The sequence below is a fragment of the Pezoporus flaviventris genome, unplaced genomic scaffold (genome assembly GCF_033815535.1).
Source record: "Pezoporus flaviventris isolate CSIRO_AGI_PZ_B2104156 unplaced genomic scaffold, CSIRO_AGI_Pfla_v1 ptg000018l, whole genome shotgun sequence".
Lineage (NCBI taxonomy): Eukaryota > Metazoa > Chordata > Aves > Psittaciformes > Psittacidae > Pezoporus > Pezoporus flaviventris.
In genome coordinates this window covers 4,713,532-4,733,626 of record NW_026892566.1, presented here as the reverse complement: position 1 = coordinate 4,733,626, position 20,095 = coordinate 4,713,532, and the positions used below count along the sequence as shown (strand labels likewise).

General features: G+C 42.9%; 1 protein-coding gene across 1 annotated transcript; it reads right to left on the bottom strand.

Moving 5' to 3' along the window:
- Nucleotides 1-262: 262 nt before the first annotated feature.
- HSDL2 (hydroxysteroid dehydrogenase like 2) lies at nt 263-19,033 on the bottom strand. Its single transcript, XM_061455149.1, has 11 exons — nt 19,002-19,033; nt 15,933-16,096; nt 15,420-15,518; nt 15,197-15,311; nt 12,293-12,396; nt 11,202-11,300; nt 5,411-5,605; nt 3,297-3,368; nt 1,777-1,953; nt 1,196-1,324; nt 263-563 (listed from the first exon to the last, which is right to left on the bottom strand). Exons 1-11 carry the CDS (start codon nt 19,016-19,018, stop codon nt 451-453), a joined length of 1,284 nt encoding a protein of 427 aa, XP_061311133.1. The 5' UTR covers nt 19,019-19,033; the 3' UTR covers nt 263-450.
- Between the last annotated feature and the right edge of the window lie 1,062 nt (nt 19,034-20,095).

The following is a 20,095-nucleotide window of genomic DNA, read 5'->3' as shown; positions in this document are numbered from 1 at the left end:
CCAGCCGAAGGGAAGAAAGAGGAAGTGGCTGGTTGTAGTGATGTAGGTTAATCCTCATAAAGTTACCTTAAAATGCTGTGGAAGACGGCATCTTCTCTGTGACAGTTTGGGGCAAAAATTAATTAATGAGATTTCCATTTTCATTTACATTTTTGATGGGACAGGTGTGCAAGCAACTACGTGGGCATAAAAACTCACTTTAGGAGTCCTTCATTGATCCAGAGGAGCAGAAGTAAAGAAAACAGCAACAAACTGATACCGGTATTCTCGAGAAGGAATTTGTTTAATGAAAAACACCTTCTTGTCTAAATCAAATGGTTATTTCTTCTCTAAAAAATCTTACATTTTATCCATACTTATATTACATCAGAGAAAACCAAGGACTACCATTTTAAAATAGCATTGCGCTTATATATGAAAGGCCACAATTCTGCTGGTAACAGTTTCCACTCACAGTTTAGAGTTAAGCTGCGTCAGCATCTTCTCAAGCTTTATTGCCAGTGCCATGTTACCTTTAATCCTTAATTTTCCTGTCATGAAGGCCAGGGTTGGCTTTAGTTTACCTAAAAAAGAAGAAACAGAAGCATCAAAAAATTAGAAGAAACTGGTGACAGCCTGTGCACAGGAAAATATAATGCCACTACAGTGAGACCTAGCAGCTATACTGATACTAAGTTCTGCTGTTAAAGCAGTGCACACTTAGGAAAACAGTAAAAAACTTCTCTGGAGCCAGAAAAAAACTCAGTAAAGAGAGCCAAATTGCATCAGATGTGGTATGCTGTCATGTAATAAAATTATCAGATCATGACTGATTTTAACTGAGACAATACCATGCAACTTGGGTCTCTGAGCAGAGAACAAACAAACCAGGTTACTTTCCTACCAAATTCATGCAGCACGCATTTAGGAAACACACACTAGAGATGTACAGGGCAGAAGCCAACAGATTGACCTGATTCCTTCTGAAGCTACACTGGCTGCTAACATTGCAAAGTCTGGTGAGTAACAGCAGTATCAGCTTGTGCGCTCTTCCTGCTCATAGGACAGAAGAGTTCTGAAACACTGAGGAGTTTCAGCTGAGCCACATGAAGTCCACGGCCCCTCCACACCAGGACCACAAAGCCCGGAGGCTGCCATTTGCCCACCAGCAGGTTTTCTGGGCACCACCACCCTGGCAAACATCCCTGTCACTCACCTGTGAACATTTTCACAAAGTCGGTACTGGACATACTCATAACCACATCAGCCTTCAGAGGAGGCTTCCCAGAACCAGCATTCCCTCCCTTGGTTTTCAGGTCAATGTACCAGGTTCCTCCTTCATCACCTGAACGGACAGTGAGAAAGCAGGTGATGAGGCAGCAGAGCATAGCCCTCCCAGCTCCTCCCTGTCAAACAGCAGCTGCCATGCTCATCTGGAGCAGTTACAGGACAGTGCTTCCGCTGGCTGTGCTTGCCCCATGTGCTGGCAGAGCCAGCCCCATGCAGGTGCCAGCAGCAGGAGAGCCCCAAGGCAGCATGCTTTTACCATGGCCTGTGAGTGCTCCCATCTATCAACTCCAGAACCCTGTGCATGGGGTAGAGCCACCCCAAGCATCCCAGGAGCAGCAGCAGCTCCCATGTGGGCCGGAACTGGGCCCAAGGAGCAACCCACGGAAAGGAACAGAAGGTGGTCTGTGTTGGGATCAGCTGGAAGAGGTGAGTATTGCTGTCTGGAAACACCCCATGCCTTCTGCTAGGAGTGTGAGCATGTGGAGGTTGTACAAGTAAGAGTCTTACCGGATAACTCAAACTGAAAGATGCCCTGAGTGGTTCTCACATCCTCTTCAGTTACTGCTCCCTGAATAACTCTGAATGTTTCTGCAACAGGACTCAATAGCTTGGCTGCAGTAGATTCTGATCCTTCTTGATGGGATCCACTTAATTTCTTTTCCTCCTTGAATGCTTGGGAACCACCTACAAGAAAGTGATTATTTTCCTCTTTCCAATGCAAAACATTTTAAAACTGCATGTAAAAACATGCACAGAAAACTTAATTTGAAAAACTTTGAGCTCCACAGTAAGGAAAATTAGTATTTTAGTATCGATACTGATAAAGGATGCTTTTTGCACCTGGGAATCTGAACAGGTGTACAGCACTGAACATAATTCTGCAATATATTTCATTTCCTAGTATGCCAAAGAAAAGTGAAAATAAAACCACAGAAAGATTGTAATTCTGACTGTCCACACATGCTTACGCAGCACACTGATTTCTAACACAATCCACGCTTCTGACAGCGCTCACATAAAATAAGTCAGTGTCTTTAATAAAGGCCACTCGCATGTCAAAATACTTCTGTTTATCTTGCTAAGAACATGGATATTTTCATTCATTCTTCTGCAAAGGCTTCTAAGCTGTAAATCCATTCACTGCTTCAATCAGCATTTTACTGTACTGCAGAGAACACATACATTTCACAACAAAGGACAGCATCTGCCATTTATAAGGCTGATCAAGTTGAACAGCCTCTAAAAATGTTGCAGAGAGTCTCTTTGGTGTCTTCAGTATCAAAAAGCCCAGGTAAGACTATTCTGTGGCTCCCTACAAAGTAACCTGCATTATGAGGCCCAGGGAACCAACAAAATCTGTCCCCAGCAGAACAGTCTTAGTGCAACTGCTCAAATGGCATTTCCAAGGGAAAGTGACTCTGTTCCAAACTTGCTTCTCTGCCCTTCTCTTATCCCTGTTGCCACTCCTATGCAACCTGTTCAGCATTCTTGGTTGCCCTCCTACTTGACACACTGCAATTCTGAAAAAGCAAACCCAATGCTTTTCTGTAGAAGACTTTTCCATTTCATCTAAGAGATATTTAAGTTGTGTAAATGTGCAAGTTTCATCTAAGAAGCAATGGAGGCTCTATGTTGTGCTCTTTAATATAAATTTACCAAGGCAAATGAGACCCTCCTGCAAAATATGCCATCTGCTCTTCAATTTCTTATTCTAGCAGTATTTTTCCATGATATTTACGCTATCACAATTCAGATGTTTAAGAGAAGACTTCTCAAAATAAGGCTCTGGTTTTCTATCATGAAAGTCCTGCAGAAAGGAACTTTTTTTCTAAAAAAAGAACATTTTTTTCCTAGCTTTAGGTACAGAGTGACTTCCATTAAATTTTACTCTCCAAATGATAAAAGGTTTTTGTCAAATAGCTTGAGTGGAGTCCCAGCTCTTGGGAAAAAGAAAAGACATCTTGAAATAATGAGAGCATTCAATATTGTCAGAAATTATGGACTTTTAAAGACAGTGCTTTCCTTACCATATCCTTCTTGTTTCCTGCCTATCATGTCAGTTTCAAGATCCAAGAAGAAGTCAGGCATCAGGGGGTGACCTAAAACGGAGAAAAACTGTAAGTCCAAGCAAAGGTGGACAGTACAAACAGGAATCCATTTCATATAAAACTACAGCAAAGTTGTTTAAGTAAACAAACTACAATCTGAGGGAAAGACATAGCATGAAATAACGTGCTTAGAGTTTGGTTCATTTAAAATCTGACCTAAAAGTCTCTTAAAGTTGCCATGAAAAACATTTGAAGAAAAACCAAACCTATCTCACTACCTGTTAAACAGTAACAAATACATCTACAGAGTAGGTACATTTTCTTTTCATTAAAAATTGGTAAATAATTATTTTCATTAAACAGGAACCTGAAGGTGCAGAACTGCATGGGACCTGACAAGATGCACCCATGGGTCCTGAGAAAACTGGTGGATGTACCTGCCAGGCCATTATGTATCGTATTTGAGAAGTCATGATACAGTGGTGAAGTTCCTGCTGAGCAGAAAAGAAGAAACATAACCCCTATTTTTAAATAAGGAGAAAAGAAAGACCTAGGGAACTGCATGCCAGTCAGTCTCACCATGGGCCAGCAAGATCATGGAGCAGATCCTCCTGGAAACCATGTTAAAGCACATGGACAATAAGACGGTGACTGGTGACAGCCAATGTGACGTCACTAAAGGCAAATCATGTCTGACAAATTTGGTGGCCTTCTATGATGGGGCCACGGCAAGCAATTGACATGATCCACCTGGACTTGTGCAAGGTATTTGACAGGGCCCACACAACATCTTTGTCTCTAAACTGGAGAGGAATTGATGGACCACTCAGTGAACAAGGAACTGGCTGGATGGTCACTCACAAAGAGTTGTGGTCAACGGCTCAAGGTCCACATGGAGATCAGTGACAACTGGTGTCCCTCAGGGGTTGGTCCTGGGATTGACACTGTTCAACATCTTTGTTGGTGACATGGACAGTGGAATTGATGCACTCTCAACAAGCTTGCCGATGACACCAAGCTGTGTGGTGTGGTCAATGTGCTGGGGGGAAGAGATGCCATCCAGAGGGACCCTGACACACTTGAGAGGTGGCCAGTGCCAACCTCATGAAGTTCAAGAAGGCCAAGTGTAAGGCCCTGCATCTGCATGGGAACAATCCCAAGCATAGCTAATGGCTGGGTGGAGAATGGGTTAACGGCAGCCTTGAGAAGGACCTTATAACAGGACCTACAGGGGGACCTACAAGAAGTTTGGAGAGGGACTTTTTAGAAGGGGGAATGGCTTTAAGCTGACAGAGGGGAAGACTGAGATTAGATATTAGGCAGAAAATTTTCACTGTGGGGGTGATGAGGCACTGGCACAGGTTGCCCAGAGAAGCTGTGGCTGCCCCATCCCTGGCAGTCTTCAAGGCCAGGTTGGACAAGACCTTGAGCAACCTGGTCTAGTGGAAGGTGTCCCTGCCCATGGCAGGGGGGTTGGAGCTGGACGAGCTTTAAGGTCCCTTCCAACCCAAACCATTCTATGACAATTTTTTAATTTTTTAATTTACTAAGATTTTATGGTTAGACTCTCAGTGAAGCAAAGCAACTCTTTACAAATTGATTAGTTTAGAAGACAGGCTGAGAAAGTTGGGGATGTTCAGCCTGGAGAAGAGAAGGCTGTATGGAGACCTCATAGGCCCCTGCAGATACTGGAAGGCTGCTATAGGGGAGGGACTCTTCATTAGGGACTGTAGTGACAGGACAAGGGGTAATGGGCTCAAACTTAAACAGGGGAAGTTTAGATTGGATATAAGGAAGAAGTTCTTTACTGTAAGGGTGGTGAGGCACTGGAATGGGCTGCCCAGGGAGGTTGTGAATGCTCCATCCCTGGCGGTGTTCAAGGCCAGGTCGGACAGAGCCTTGGACGACATGGTTTAGTGTGAGGTGTCCCTGCCCATGGCAGTGGGGCTGGAACTTAATGATCTTAAGGTCCTTTCCAACCCTAACTACTCTATGATTCTATGATTAAGAGCCCCTATAAACAAAACTATGTTAGTATTCTCCATACCGCCTTCCCTCCTTCCTGAACTTCTCATCTTAAAGATGTGTATTACCTGGTGCAATTGCATAGACATCAAAATCCTTAACTCCTTCTTCTCTCAGCAGAGCTTCATCAATAATGAAGTTTCCAGTGAAACTTTTCGGTTTCGTTAAAATGCAATATGCAGCATCTGCAATGATGTCTGTTTTTCTGCACTGTTTTTCTATTCCAGATCCTCCTAGCATATCCATAGCAGCTGTATGTATGGCTAGAAAGTTTGGAGGATAAAAAACCAAAGTTTTAACAATGATGACATGAAATGCCCATTTCTCTGGCAAGCATACAGACTTTGTTTTCTTTTCATGCAAAAGACTGTATCAAGATAAAGCTACGAAATACTACCAACCAACAAATCATTCTCTAGAAGCACCAGTAAAACCCAAGAAAACTATTAAAGGAACCAAAAAGAAGAATAACGAGCAAAACAATTCATGAAATTCCTTCTACCCCTTTACCAGTGAACCCCCCTGGACTTTCTCCAGCTTATTCTGGACACAAAAAACTAACAGAACAACTATTTTTCTCAAAGTGAATGTATGGCACATCAGTCATTACTGGATCTTTTCTTTGGTGATTATCACACTGAAAATCTTAATGCTTAATTTTAACCGTTTAATAACTCTCATGAAGTAACAAACTGTTTCTCCAAGGTTAATGACAAACCAAAAAGCAAAATTTCAAGTAACTTGTTCCGTACTCCACAGAAAGGCTGTTTAGCACAAGAACACAACCCAGATCTCCTAAACTTCTGGTTGTTTTATTAGCCAGTTCTACTAAGTTCCACGCCATTCCACTACTTTGTTATGCTTCCCCCAAAGATGCTACTAACACCGTGGCATGTTACAGTTCAAGCCTGTCATTTGCTCTTCCAGGCTGAGGTATCTGTCCCATTTTTCTTTCATCCTGTTCCATAGAGCGGCTATTTCATTGGCATTTGCCATGTTACTGTTTTCTTCTCATATAGTTCTGCTTCGTGACTTTTTTTCCATCTGCTAGCCAAGACTCAACACTCTGCCCCCAAGTTTTGGGACAAATTTGCAAATCCTCTCCTGAACTGGGTCTGGTAGGTCCTTGGATTAGAAGGGTAAAAACCTGACTTCAAATCACTTCTGTCCTTCTTCCAGTGTTTCCAATTCCACACAGTAACAGCAGCTCTGATTCACAAATGATCCCAGCATCCTTTAAAAAGCAAAGAACAGGCATTGTGCAGGACCCATTCATCTGAGCTGGATCATTCAACTTCCAGAGTAGGAACTGGTAAAAAGGACAGCAGTCTTCAATGCTAGCCAGGATATTCCATCTAATGTTTTCTACGAAAGGGCAAGAGTGGGTAGATGTCCCTGTTGATTTCTGTATTTACTCTTCTGTGGTGTGGATTAGGTTTCAGTTACCTTTGACCAGCCTCAGCTTCTCTTTTCCAAATCAACTGAACTGCTATGAATACACACCCAAATAAAAAGCAGCAAATAGATGGACTAGTACATATTCCTAGGTTTCCCTGGGCCGCCTTCCCATTTTTAAGGATAGGAAATAAATCTGCCTTTCTTTGATCCTCTCAAATGTGATCTGTCCCGAAAGATGGTTGCTGGATTTTCTTCATTAACTACCAACAGTTCAGATAATATTTCTGCCTAATACTCTTACGAAATTTACCAGGCTCTGTCGACCTGAATATATTCCACTAACCTGTTTCACTTCTCCTGGCCATGCTTCTGCCGCTTCTCTGTTAGCATCAACTACGATTCTTTGGGGCACACTGAACCTATGTGCGCATACTGAATCAAAAAGGTTTTAAACTATGAGGTACTGCCTCATAGTCTGGCTGCCCATCATTCCACCTATTTTATATAAAGTGCTTTATATGAAGATAAATGGAGAGTTCCTAGCATCTCATTACTAGCCCACTTTCACATGTTTCAAGAATCGGATTGATCAACAAATACTGGCATATATACTAGCACTGAGGCTAATCACACTTCTATGAGATTATAGTGGATTTTTTAATTAAGAACTTTGCAACTGTTTTAGATACCACGGAAGCCTGTGTCTCTGTGTCTCTGGTGACCACATGAAGTAGTTAACTTTGTCATTTTTGGAAGATAAACCTTTTGAAAGAACATTTTTTTTGTACTGGAGAATTTGCACATTATTACCATACTTGAGGGCACTTCAGTTTTCAAGGAGGCATCAATGATTTATATAAATTCTGAAAGCTCATCTAATGTTTCTAACAGTCTTAAACCAAACGAGCAAGAATGGATTCAGCAAATACAAAGCTCTATCTGCGTATCTTTGGTTTTATAGAAAGCTTAATTACTTTCTAAATTACTTTGCAGCATCCAACATAAAGAAATCATTATTTAAAAAATGCATTTATTAGAATATACTGTTGTCATTTGTAAACTGAATCTTCCTGCATTTCCAAGCCTCATGTTCTGCATGTTCCTGGGGGAAACAAATATCAGCTGCACTCTATAACAAGTACCAACTTCTGCAGTGTTAAACTCTTTCTTGTTTTAGCAGGTACACAGTGGCACTCTAATGCACAAGAGAAATAAGCTTTTCTTTGGTTTGGGTTTACCCTCAATAAGAACGTCAGATTTTGTAGAAGTTCCTTTAATACCAGACTGTATCTGGGACACTGGTACTGTTACTGACATCTGGAGTGCTACAGCATATGCAAACACGGGAAAGAAATCATGTATTCAACTATGCAACATAGGACTTAATGTAACTTCTGCCTGTAAAGTTAGCCATCCTTCTGAAAAATCCTTCATTGTGAGCAGGTGGACAAATTATCCTAGGTTCTGTTTTCCCTTGCCATGGAAAACATGAGGCTAAATTAATCAGATGGGTGGGGGAAAACACCTACATTGTAAAATGAAGATTTAGTATAACCAGCTGGTCTCTGCAGGAAGATAGCTTCCTGCTATCAACCCTACCAGCTTTCAACACTACACTGGGACCCATAAAACCATCAACTCACTTCCACAATAGTAGGGGATGTTTTCTACAGCATATCCAGAATCATAGAGAGAAGCTGTTTAAGAATAAGAAAGCTGTGAAGGATGCAGATAATGTGCCTATACAGCTTGTAAATATGTGCATTTACAAGACAAGGTAATCTTGTAACACCTTTTTGCATTAGAAAAGGCTGCAAATTAGTAAATTGTCTGTAGCTTGGTACCACATCTCTGTCTGAATGAGATACTCTACATCAATTCCTTCGCTGTCCCTAACTCCCACATACAATTTAATTTACATTGCTTAATCAGTGACAAAAAAAAAAAACAAACACAAAATGGTAGGTTTTTACCTCTGCTAATGGAAAACCAAATTACTCCTACATATAAGATTCTGAGGAAATATAAAACTCATTTAGCAGCAGCATTTTACAGACAAGTCAGATGGAATGGACATGAGGTCTAGTGAGCTAAAGGCTTTAAAAACCAAGTTTTATGGCTCTACTCCAGATAACAAAGATCTTGGGAAATCTCCACTGAAACTTTTCTGAGGTTTTCCTGGAGCACTCAAGAAGCAAGAATATGAAAACAAGCACATATTTCTTCCATCTCCTTCAGAAACAGAAAAATACACCAGACACAAAACCTGAAGGGCGAGCTTTCACTCCACTGCCAGAAAGGCAATCCAGACCCTGAAGTAAAATGCGCAGTTGCCTTCAACACATCAAATACTAAGATCTTATCCTCTTCAAATTAGACAGTACAGGTTTTGTGATGATAGAGTTATCATAAATTATTCAATTAGCATTACAAAAGTCGATCCCTTATCAAAATATTTCTAATGATAAAACTTATGATGCAAGCAGGATTATGATGCATCTATTTCCTGGAAGAATTTAGGATGCAGGCATCCAGGCCTATGAAAAGAGACTAAATCAGTCAGAGATACTAATCCAAGTGTTCAACTGAGTATTCCCTAAAGCATTTAAGCAAAGAAACCCAGCTGATTTGAAATAATTAAGTTTTGCTCATATTCCTCACTTCAAAAGAAAGCAAATCACAGAGTTCTAGGTCACACTAGGAGTTAAAATGGGCCTGCAGCTCCTAGCAGGAAAACATGGAAAAGTGTCTGGGGACAAACACTTCTCACACTGGAGCTCCAGGCACACAAGAGGATCTTGCTCCATGTTTCATTTCTTCTTCCTTGGCAATCCCAAGGTTGAGCAGAGAAGAGATTCAGAGCAGCCCTGCAGAGAAGGACTTGGGGGTGTTGGTTGATGAGAAAATGAACATGATCTGGCCTCAGTGTGCGCTCACAGCCCAGAAAGCCAACCGTATCCTGGGCTGCATCAAAAGGAGCGTGACCAGCAGGTCGAAGGAGGTGATCCTGCCCCCTCTACTCTGCTCTCGTGAGACCTCACCTGGAGTATTGTGTGCAGTTCTGGTGTCCTCAACATAAAAAGGACATGGAAATGTTGGAACAAGTCCAGAGGAGGGCCACAAAGGTGATCAGGGGCTAGAGCACCTCCCGCATGAAGACAGGCTGAGAAAGTTGGGGCTGTTCAGCCTGGAGAAGAGAAGGCTGCGTGGAGACCTCATAGCAGCCTTCCAGTGTCTGAAAAGGGTCTACAAGGATGCTGGAGAGGGACTCTTCATTAGGAACTGTAGTGAGAGGACAAGGGGTAATGGGTTCAAACTTGAACAGGGGAAGTTTAGACTGGCTATAAGGAAGAAGTTCTTTACTGTGAGGGTGGTGAGGCACTGGAATGGCTTGCCCAGGGAAGCTGTGAATGCTCCATCCCTGACGGTGTTCAAGGCCAGGTTGGACAGAGCCTTGGGTGCCATGGTTTAGTGTGAGGAGTCCTTTCCCATGGCAGGGGGGTTGAAACTTGATGATCTTAAGGTCCTTTCCAACCCTAACTATTGTATGACTCTCTGATTCTATTCCTTCTTCCTTCCCTCCACTAGGTAAGGGAATGAAGTGCTGTTGTAGTGTTTCATATCACAGTGACTGGGCTCACACCATTAAAGGGCAGGATTACCCTTTCTTTGCTGATATTAACAACAGTATCTTTTCTGTACAGTTTTGAATTTGAGGTAAAGAGACTGGCCTCTTTGGCAAACAGCTGACCAGATGTTTAACAGCAGCTGTGATCCTAACTGACTCATAGACAACAAACTTCAGTTAATACAACATGGGAGCATCAGGTTATTTTTATTCTATAGAGCTCTTTAATTTCCTGATGCTTGCACGCAGATGGTTCTGTTAACAATATTTTGCTTGCCCACTGTGGTCAAACTTCCAAGAGCAGAATGTTTCTGCATTTACAGAGGCATATATCTTGTTATTTCTACCTATGTTTTGGCAATTTAACTAGCAAGGAACTCTTAACAGTACTACGTAGACAAATATGTAATTCTGACCAATGAAGGCATGCTAGGACTGTGGTGATTTGTTCAAACCAAAACTCCGACTGCATGATAAAAAACACACACTAACCATAAGACTATGCAGATACTTCAGCCAACTGAAAGGGTTGAATGGGTTGCAAACTAGCGTCTGGATCAAAGTGGCAATGGTCTAGTGTGAACAACAAATGAAAATCAGCACCAGTGCAAGATGACAAATATGCATAAAATAATATGCATGTTCTTATGCATATTCTTTAATACACAAAGAATATGCGTAAGAAGTGCTTGGTCTCCTGAGTCAATTCCAGAAGTTTGAAGTATATTCAAAGTCAAATAAAACATGCTGTAGAGGACAAAACACAAAAAGCCATTATTTTAGTACCATTACAAAATAAAGTTTAAAAAAAGAGAAAAAAAAAAAAAAATCACCTGTTTTAGGCCATAAAGCATTGACAGCAACTTCTCCTCTAAATTCTTCTGCCATTCCCAAGACACACATGGACATCCCATATTTTGAAATGGTATAAGCTAAGACAAGAAGTATAAAAAACGAAAGTTACAGTCTATCAACGGAACTTTAACTGTGAAGGGAAAAAAAAAGAAAAAATTATTTTTGTCATAAGGAAAATTAAGTTTTGGAGGACAATCCAGTAGTCAAAATCTCTCCCTTCTCCTCACCACCCCAGCAGATAAAAGCTGTAGTCTGCCAGATTTTCACTACAAATAAAGTAAGAGCTAAGATGCGATGCTGTGGCAAAAACAACGACTGAAGCCTAGCTGTATGGTGGTTTTGTTGTACTTTTTATACAGCACACTGACAAGAATGATGAATTTTTTAAAGTATCCTAAGGCATACAAGATGCTAGCAAACAAAGTTGTGTCCTATGGAAAACAAAAACAGAAGGAATAAAATAAATTAAAAAATAGGAAATTAAAAACAAAACAAAAATCTAAATCCTTGTCATCTACCTACTGTGAGATGGGAAACATTTCCGGGAAAGAACTGGGACTTGCTGGAAGATTTGAACATGACAAATGTCCAAAACTGAAAGGTTGTTTTACAGTTTCAACATAAGCAACATTAATGTCAAGAAAAAATGGGGGTGCTTTCCAACTTCAAAATTAATTTCCGTTTTAAAAGACAACATTCAGCTTTATCTCTATTATATCAAGTAAGAAGCTGAGTCAGTATGAAAACAGATTTCGGATTTCATTCTCTATTTGGAACAGAAAATGTTTTCTAGTCTTCAGAATTTCCATGAAAAAGCACAGACTCTTACCTTGAAAATATTCTTGAAAATATAAAGGACGTATTACGCCATGAAACCTGCTATATGTTTTCCTATAAAATAAGTTTATTTATGTTTGGTACAAAATACTCTGAGGAACCATTAGGGCCAGCCTGTATACAGTGCTAAGAATACAAGATCTGGAATTCTGGGCTGGCACTCCTGCACATGTCACCAAGTATTTATAAGGTTCTCAAAAAAGTAACAGCAAAGGTTCCAAAAGGTACTCACCACAATGATTTTTGAACCACATGGGATTCAGATTCATAGGTGGGCTGAGGTTCAGGATGTGCGGGTTCTTACTCTTTCTCAAGTGGGGAAGGCATGTTTTAGACCTGAAAGGTAGGTTTAGACAAATCAGTCACCTCTTTTTTTTACAAAACACCTATAATTACAGTAAAACCATACAAGTAGACCAGTATTTTCATGAAAATTCAGCACTACACTGAGACCCTAACTGCATCACTTATTTAACTGATATAAACAAACAAACAAAATCTGTCCTAGCTTACTTATCTCAGGCCTAGTACGGGACCACATTCTCCAAACAGCGCAGCAGCATCTACTAAAGCTCATTTTCCAGAAGCCACAATCTCCTTGTAATAGTTTTGATAGGGACAACAAAATACTGTGAGGCAACAAGTGAAATTAACAGAGCACCACTGAGTCATAAATATATTCTCTTCTGATCCCACACCTGTTTCTCCTTTAAAACCATGATAAATAAATAATATTTTATAGCAAAAGGCTATTACAAGTATTCCAAGCAAAACTGTAAACCTATTATCTGTTGACTGGACAAGTCACTATTTCATTCAAATCAGAACTTACACACTCACACACAGATGTGTAAATCATAACCACCATTTGGCTTCACTTGTAGCACTGAGGTAAATGTCTGCATTTCAGAAGGAGAACAGCAACACGTTAGTGACCTACTCTTTACACACTTCACCAAGACCCATGCATACTGTCAGCCACAGCAGGAATACCTTCAACTGCAAAATCATTACAGTAAATTATTTACCACCTGCTTAAACAGTTTTTCAACTCCCTTCAGTGTCAGTGAGAGGTTCACTAAGACACATCTCAATTTCCTAATGTACAGGAATACTCTGAAAATGGGACTTCCTCCCTACCTTATTCCACTCAAGACAAAAAATCCACACTTATTTTTTAGCTATTGTAACTTATTAAACATTATTTGAAAACAGATCTCTACAAATTACAGAGGTAACATACAAAGCAAGAGGAAGAAAAGCTTGAAGTCACAGAAAGGGCTGGGTTGGAAAGGACCTTAAGATCTATTTCCAATCCCCCTGCCATGGTCACGGATGCCTCACACTAAACCATGTCACCCAAGGCTCTGTGCAACCTGGCCTTGAATACTGCCAGGGATGGAACATTTGCCACTTCTTTGGGTACCCTGTTCCAGTGCCTCACCACCCTCCCAGTAAAGAACTTCTTCCATATGTCTAACCTAAACTTCCCCTGTTTAAGTTTCAACCCGTTACCCCTTGCCCTGTTGCTACACTCCCTAATGAAGAGTCCCCCTCCAGCATCCTTGCAAGCCCCTTCAGATACTGGAAGGCTGCTATGAGGTTTCCATGCAGTTTCTTTTCTTCAAGCTGAACAGCTCCAACTTTCTCAGCCTATCTTCATACAGGAGCTGCTCCAGTCCCCAGTTCATCCTCTTGGCCCTCCTCTGGACTTGTTCCAACAAATAGTTCACTAGGTCTTCCCAACTGACAATTTATTCACAAATAAAAGCAATGACAAAAGACCATTTTAACTTCCCTTGGGAGGTATTAATATTTCATATACTCTTCCATTCACAGCAACACAGTGATCCTTTTGATCTTTTTAAGGTACAGTAAGTTAGGTCCCTTCCAACCCAAACCATTCATTCTATGATTCTGTGAGAGTAGCAGCTAAAGAAAATATGACTTCAGGAACCCTGCATCAACTGTGAACTGCTAAATGTGCCACCAAGAAAGTGACTGTCACTGTTGGGCAGTGAGGGGGAGCCTGCCACTAGCAATACAGTGGAACCCATTCATAGCTTTAACAAGACATATCACAGAATGTTTTCTGGAATGCCAAGCTCCAAAACCAATTTTCCTTTCTGAGCACAGAACTGCTTTCACATACAGGCTTTCAAAAGTAGAAGTCACAGGGTGGAAGCAGGAAATACCACTCTCCAAGAACAGTCTTTCTTCCACGCTCCTTTTCTCTCCATGTTAACTATGTGCTATGTCTCTCTAATTAGGAAAGCTTCTATTTATGTGTGGTTTTACACTATTCTAATAGCAAATAGCTTCACTGATTCTTAGCAACAGAATATTAAGGAATATAATTGTATCTGACAACCAGATTCATCTGCACAAAGGGGAACAACATTCTTCTAGGTAAAACTCTGATACAAAAGCTTCTGATCACATCAAACAGCTAATTTAGAATTTAGAGATTCTGCATCATCCTAAGGGTCTGTGTTTGTTGTTATTAACACAACCCCATCAAAATCAATGTTTTCAGTTTAAAACAGAGCAATTTTGAATTACATCCCGCAAATCTAAAGATGATCGCACCTACTGAATCCATTTCAAAAAATGAGCAAAGTAAGTACCACAGGAACTGTGAAATCAAATCTTGGTGCATTAATTTAAATAGATAATAGAACTGGGAAGCTGAATGTAGGCAGGGAACACTTTAGATTGTTTAGTTACACCTTTAATGGTTCTCTTGTAACTATGGGAAGTTGTACCATGCCTGTAAAGATGAGAAAGCAAGCCAGCAAACAAGATGCTACACTTGACATACGCAATGAGTTAGTCATTTTGCTTGACTTGAAAGAGCAGACAGCATTTAGCAAAGCCAAGCTGCACCTCTGTTTGAAATAAATTGGTTTCTGCTTTCTACCCGCATGGAGGGGCTTGTGAATACTTAATAATTGCAATTTGCAATTAATTCCTGGAAATATTAATTTTAAATCAATTGGCCAGTAAACGAGCAATTTCTGCTGAGCACACAGAGAATACTTGCTCTCCAACTCTAGGGCAGCAAGACAGCTATACAGTTTCTTAGAGAAACTGAGGTATGTTTTGCTACAATTTGCTTCCTTCTCTCAGCACTTACGTAAGGTAGGTTCCTCGTACATTGACATCCATCATAAGATTGACCTTCTTCGTTTCTGTTTCCAAAGTGCCAGTCAAAGAGATGGCGCTTGCATTGTTCACCAAAATATCAATCCCTGGTTTTAAAAGAAGCCATTTCACATTAGCATTTAAAGACAAAAGCAGGCTGCTCTTTTCTCTTTTTGTTTGAGCTCTGCCTATGTCAACCCCACACTTTAGTGTACCTCCAAAAGTCTTCACAGCTTTCTCCACAGCATTAATAATCTGCTGTTCCTCCCTCACGTTAACGACGCATGGCAAAGCCTTTCCTCCAGCCGCTTCAACTGCACAATTAAAAAATTAAACATTTTAAAACTTGCTCTCGGAACAAATGGCATGAAACTATTGAAAATCTCATTCAGTGACATGCTTCAAGAAGGCACTGAAAATCGCACTCACAAATTGCCACCTTTTTACATATTGCATAAATAGTAGGGAAGCCAAACCCAAACCTTAACACCCAGAATGTGCATGGTTCACACATACATCTCAATTAACACAGCAATTTCACATCTATACATATACATCTTCATTACAGTAATATTTTGATAACTCCCAGCATTCCTGGAGGGCACAAGAGACACTAGGCTTATTCTATTAAAGGTGAATTAGAGCTAAGAGAGTCTATTCAGTTTTCCGCTCAGGTACAATAATCAAGCCAGGGCCAGCACCTGAAGCCCTCCTCATTTGTTACTTACTCTCTGCTGCAGCAGTGTAGATAGTCCCTGAAAGAGTCGGATGGGGCTCAGCTGTCTTGGCTGCTATCACAATGTTTGCACCATCCTTGGCAGCTTTCAAAGCAATGGCTTTGCCAATGCCCCGGCTTGCGCCTGTGATGAAGAGCGTGCATCCTGCTAGTTTCCTAAAGATGAAGGGGGAGAGCAAAGCAAAACTTGTAAATCATTGACTTTTAGCAAAAGTAATTAGCAGAGTCTTCAAACCAAATGCCTTCATCATTTTACTAAGAAAACAGCCTCTGAGTATAAAAGCAATGGCTACCACATATCAAAGTACAGTAGTATTGAAGGCAAAACCGCTCCCCAAATCTGCAAACACCATAAGGCAAGAAGGTCACACATGTCACTCAATTACACTTCTCACTGTTCACAACAGAGTTGCTACATTCTCCAACAACAGAAAACGAGTAAGCTGTAAAAATGAAATGCTCCTTTCTAATGAGACAGCACACCTCTGTAATTTACTAGTCACTGCCCTCTAAACACAAAAACTGCTGCCTCAATGTGGTATAAAGTTTAAGTCCAGAACCACAATGAGAATGCAGGGTGCCACACACAAGTGCTAAAAACCTCCATTTTCAGGAATGGCAATTATTTCTTTTAAAGGTTTAGCACTAAAATCAACAATTTCCTGGTAAGGAGGTGACAAAATGCCATGGGGGTGGACTACAAGAGGTTCAGAAGCTATCCAGAGGATCCTGATAGACTAGGTAAACAGAAGCCTTGCAAAATTCAACCAGAACAGATGTACAGTCCTGTACCTGAGAAAAAAAGTCCCTGCAAGGATACAAAATGGGACTGAATGGCTAAGGAGCCCTCTCCGGAAAAGGCCTTAGGCAACTGGCAGAGAACAATGTGGGCATGAGACAGCAGTGTGCTGGGCAACAGAGGCTGGCAGCATCCTGGGCTACAAGAACACCACAACCAGAAGGTGGAAGGAAGGGATTATGGCCCTCTGTTTGGCACTCATAAAACCACGTTTACACCCCATAATGAGCTTTGGGTCCCTCAACAGAAACTATATGCTGACAAACAGGAGCAGATTCTGCCAGTGTGAGACAGAGACGGCCGGAGGCTCAGCACTTGTGTGACATGCCTAGTTCAGCCTGGAAAGCAGCTCTGGGGGAAAGCAGCAGCAGCCCCCCAATACCTATGCAGCAACGGAGGAGATGGAACTGAGCAAACATACTGTGGTGCAGTGCAGAAGGATGAGAGACAACACGCCCTTTCAAACTGCAGAGGTTTGGACTGTCTTCCCCAGCATGAGAGTCAGGCAACAAAGCAGTAAAGAGCTGCTGCCAGCCTTGGAGGCTTCCAAGACCAAAACAGCCAGCCTTGAGGTGTCTGACTTCTCCCAACTGACCTGTTTTTCTTCAAGAGGCAGGGCGGGAGACCTCAAGGTCCCTTCCAACAGGATCTATCCAGTGATGCAATCTGAAAGAGTCCACCCAAAGATCCAATTCCTTTCCCCAAATTATTACCCTATTCAAAATGTCAAGGAACATACACTACTCATTCCAGTTACACTCTCTAGTTTTCCTCTCCAACCTTTCTTACACTATCTGTCTGGCTATCATCCTCAAATTTCCTTTTCTCTTGGGACAAACTGCATCTCCAGCCTACAGAAGCCTCTTTTTCCCCTAGGCTTACAATCAGCACTGACTACACACCCTCTTCTGGAGCTCCTTTCCTTCAATTCTAGCTCCACAATCTCCAATTCTGGCTTTACAGCACACAGAAACAGTGTTCACCAAAATAAGCAATGTCCTACTAACAGGAAAAATTAATTTTCATCCCTTCTGAAACACTGACCTGACTTGATACCCTCTCACACACCCCTTTTATACCTTTTTGTTTCAAAAAACAAACAACCCAAAACATTCTTTCTTCTTCCTTAATTTTACTTCTAATCCTGTCTCACTCCAAAAGTTTAATTTATCCTCTGCAAACTGGTGTGACAGCATCCTCCCAGACAGATGCACTAACCTCTTAAAAATACTTATTCAGTGTTCCCAAATGAACTGCCCAGAATTTGAAGCACTTTAATCTCCTGAGCAAGTTACGTTCACAAGACTTACTAGTCCAATACTTCACAAGTTTTAAACCTATGTTTGTCTAAAATTGCTTACACCCTGTACTGTGAAGGTTGCGCCATTATTGTTTCCACCGTAGCTTGTTAAATTCACCTCTGTGCCCTGCGGTCTCAGGGATCCTGGAAAACAAGAGAGGCAAGTTCTTGCCTCACCAAGCACGAGTGCTGATACAGAAACCTGCAGTTTACATCAGAGATGCTTTTTGCTGCTTGCTTACACATACATTAGGAATTTTATGAACAATCCTGTTTATAACATACAGGTGCAGGTGCAAGTAATACTATCTTACCTTCCTGGCTATTAGTAGTGCTGGCTCTGAAAAGCCAAAGGGCAGGAAATGCCTTTAAATTAAGCTCCTATATTGGAAGCAAATTTGATTGCCAGGTAAAAAGGCACGCGCTGGCTTTGAATGAGAAGAGAGAGAATAAAAGAGAGAGAGTTTAATACCTATAAAATCACAGTTACATTACTTAATTTGGATGCAAGTCCTCCTACAGCTATTCCCCCTGCAAACCGCTCCGCTCAAGGACACCACTAACGATCCTCACCAACACTTCCAGGCCCTCTGCGAGCCCCTACCTGCCCCCTGCCTCCTGGACCCGCTTCCAGCCTCCCCGCTGCGCGGAGGCCCCGACCCGCACCGTCGGCGTGCTCGCCCCCAGCGGGCCGCGGAACGGGGCCGGGGTCCGGCGGAACCCGCGGGGCGAGCGAAGGCCGCTCGCAGGCCCGAGGAAGAACAGCCCACAGCCGAAGCTCACCTCGTCCCCCGCCCTGAGAGGCTTCCGGTGTCGGGACAGAGGCGACTTACACCTCAGCCTCCCCCCAGCCCCCCCACGTCTGCCCGACGCCGCCTGAGGGGGAAGCGGCGGCTGGAGCCAAGGGGAAGGGGTGTCCCGAGGGGAAGGGAAGGGGCTGACGGGAGCGGCGGGCGCCTTACCCCGTATTGGGCAGCATGTCGGCGGAGAACGGCCCCTGGCCAGCCGAGGAGACCTCCCCCCTTCGCGCAGCCGCCCGAAGGGCAAGGGGCGGAGCGGTCGGGCAGAGGTTAAGGGCAGCGCCGGAGGCGGCAGTGCGTGCGTGCGGCGCAGGGAGGCAGGGCCTGCGGAAAGAGGCGCGGGCCGAGAGGTGTGTGCAGGCGGGCGGTGCCACCCGTGTGTGAGTGGGGCTGTCAGGACAGCCGGGGCGAGCTGGTCGGGACAGACCTGAGACCAGACAGAGGCGTCCATCGGGTGATACAAATGGTGCTGGGAGTCTCCCAGCACCCTTTAGTTCTGTGCTGAGTGTATGAAGTTTTGCGTTGATCCGAACCCTGCTCGGGAGCTTTGAACAGGAACAAGTAATAGCACTGCTCCATCTCACTCTGCCTCCCCAGTTGATCTGAGCGCCTATGCCAGGGTCGTCCTGTCTTCTGCTGGCCCAACCGTGGCCATCCCCTCCCTCATCTCCTTTCCTGGCCCCTCTCTCTTACCCTCACAGTAACTGCGGGGTCAGCCCTCGCTTACACGTCCTAAGCACTGCTCCGACCCCTCGTTTATCAGCCCTGTTTTCAGTACAAATCGAACCGACAGCTCCATACTAGCTACTACGAAGAAAATGAGCCCTATCCCGGCCAAAACCAGCACTACCGCTGCTGCCCCGCCACTGTGGACCGCTGTCCCTGCAGGACCCTGCTGGGTTCCTCGCTCCCCAGCCTTCCCCCATGGTTGACCTGGCTCTATCCGAGGAAGGTGATGAGGAACACGCAGCCTTTAAGGAGAAGTCTGCAGGAACGGTCCCGGTGAGCAACACCAGCTGGGGCCTGGGTGTCCTCCACACAGACAGATCTTTCAGGCCAGCGACAGGCTCTGACAATCCTCCAGCTGACAATCCCAACGAACTTGCTGCTGGCCCTCCAGCCGCCTGTGTATTTCACATCACAGAACAGTCAGGGTTGGAAGGGACCTTAAAGCTCATCCAGTTCCAACCCCCTGCTATGGGCAGGTACACCTTCCACTAGACCAGGTTGCTCACAGCCCCTCCAACCTGGCCTTG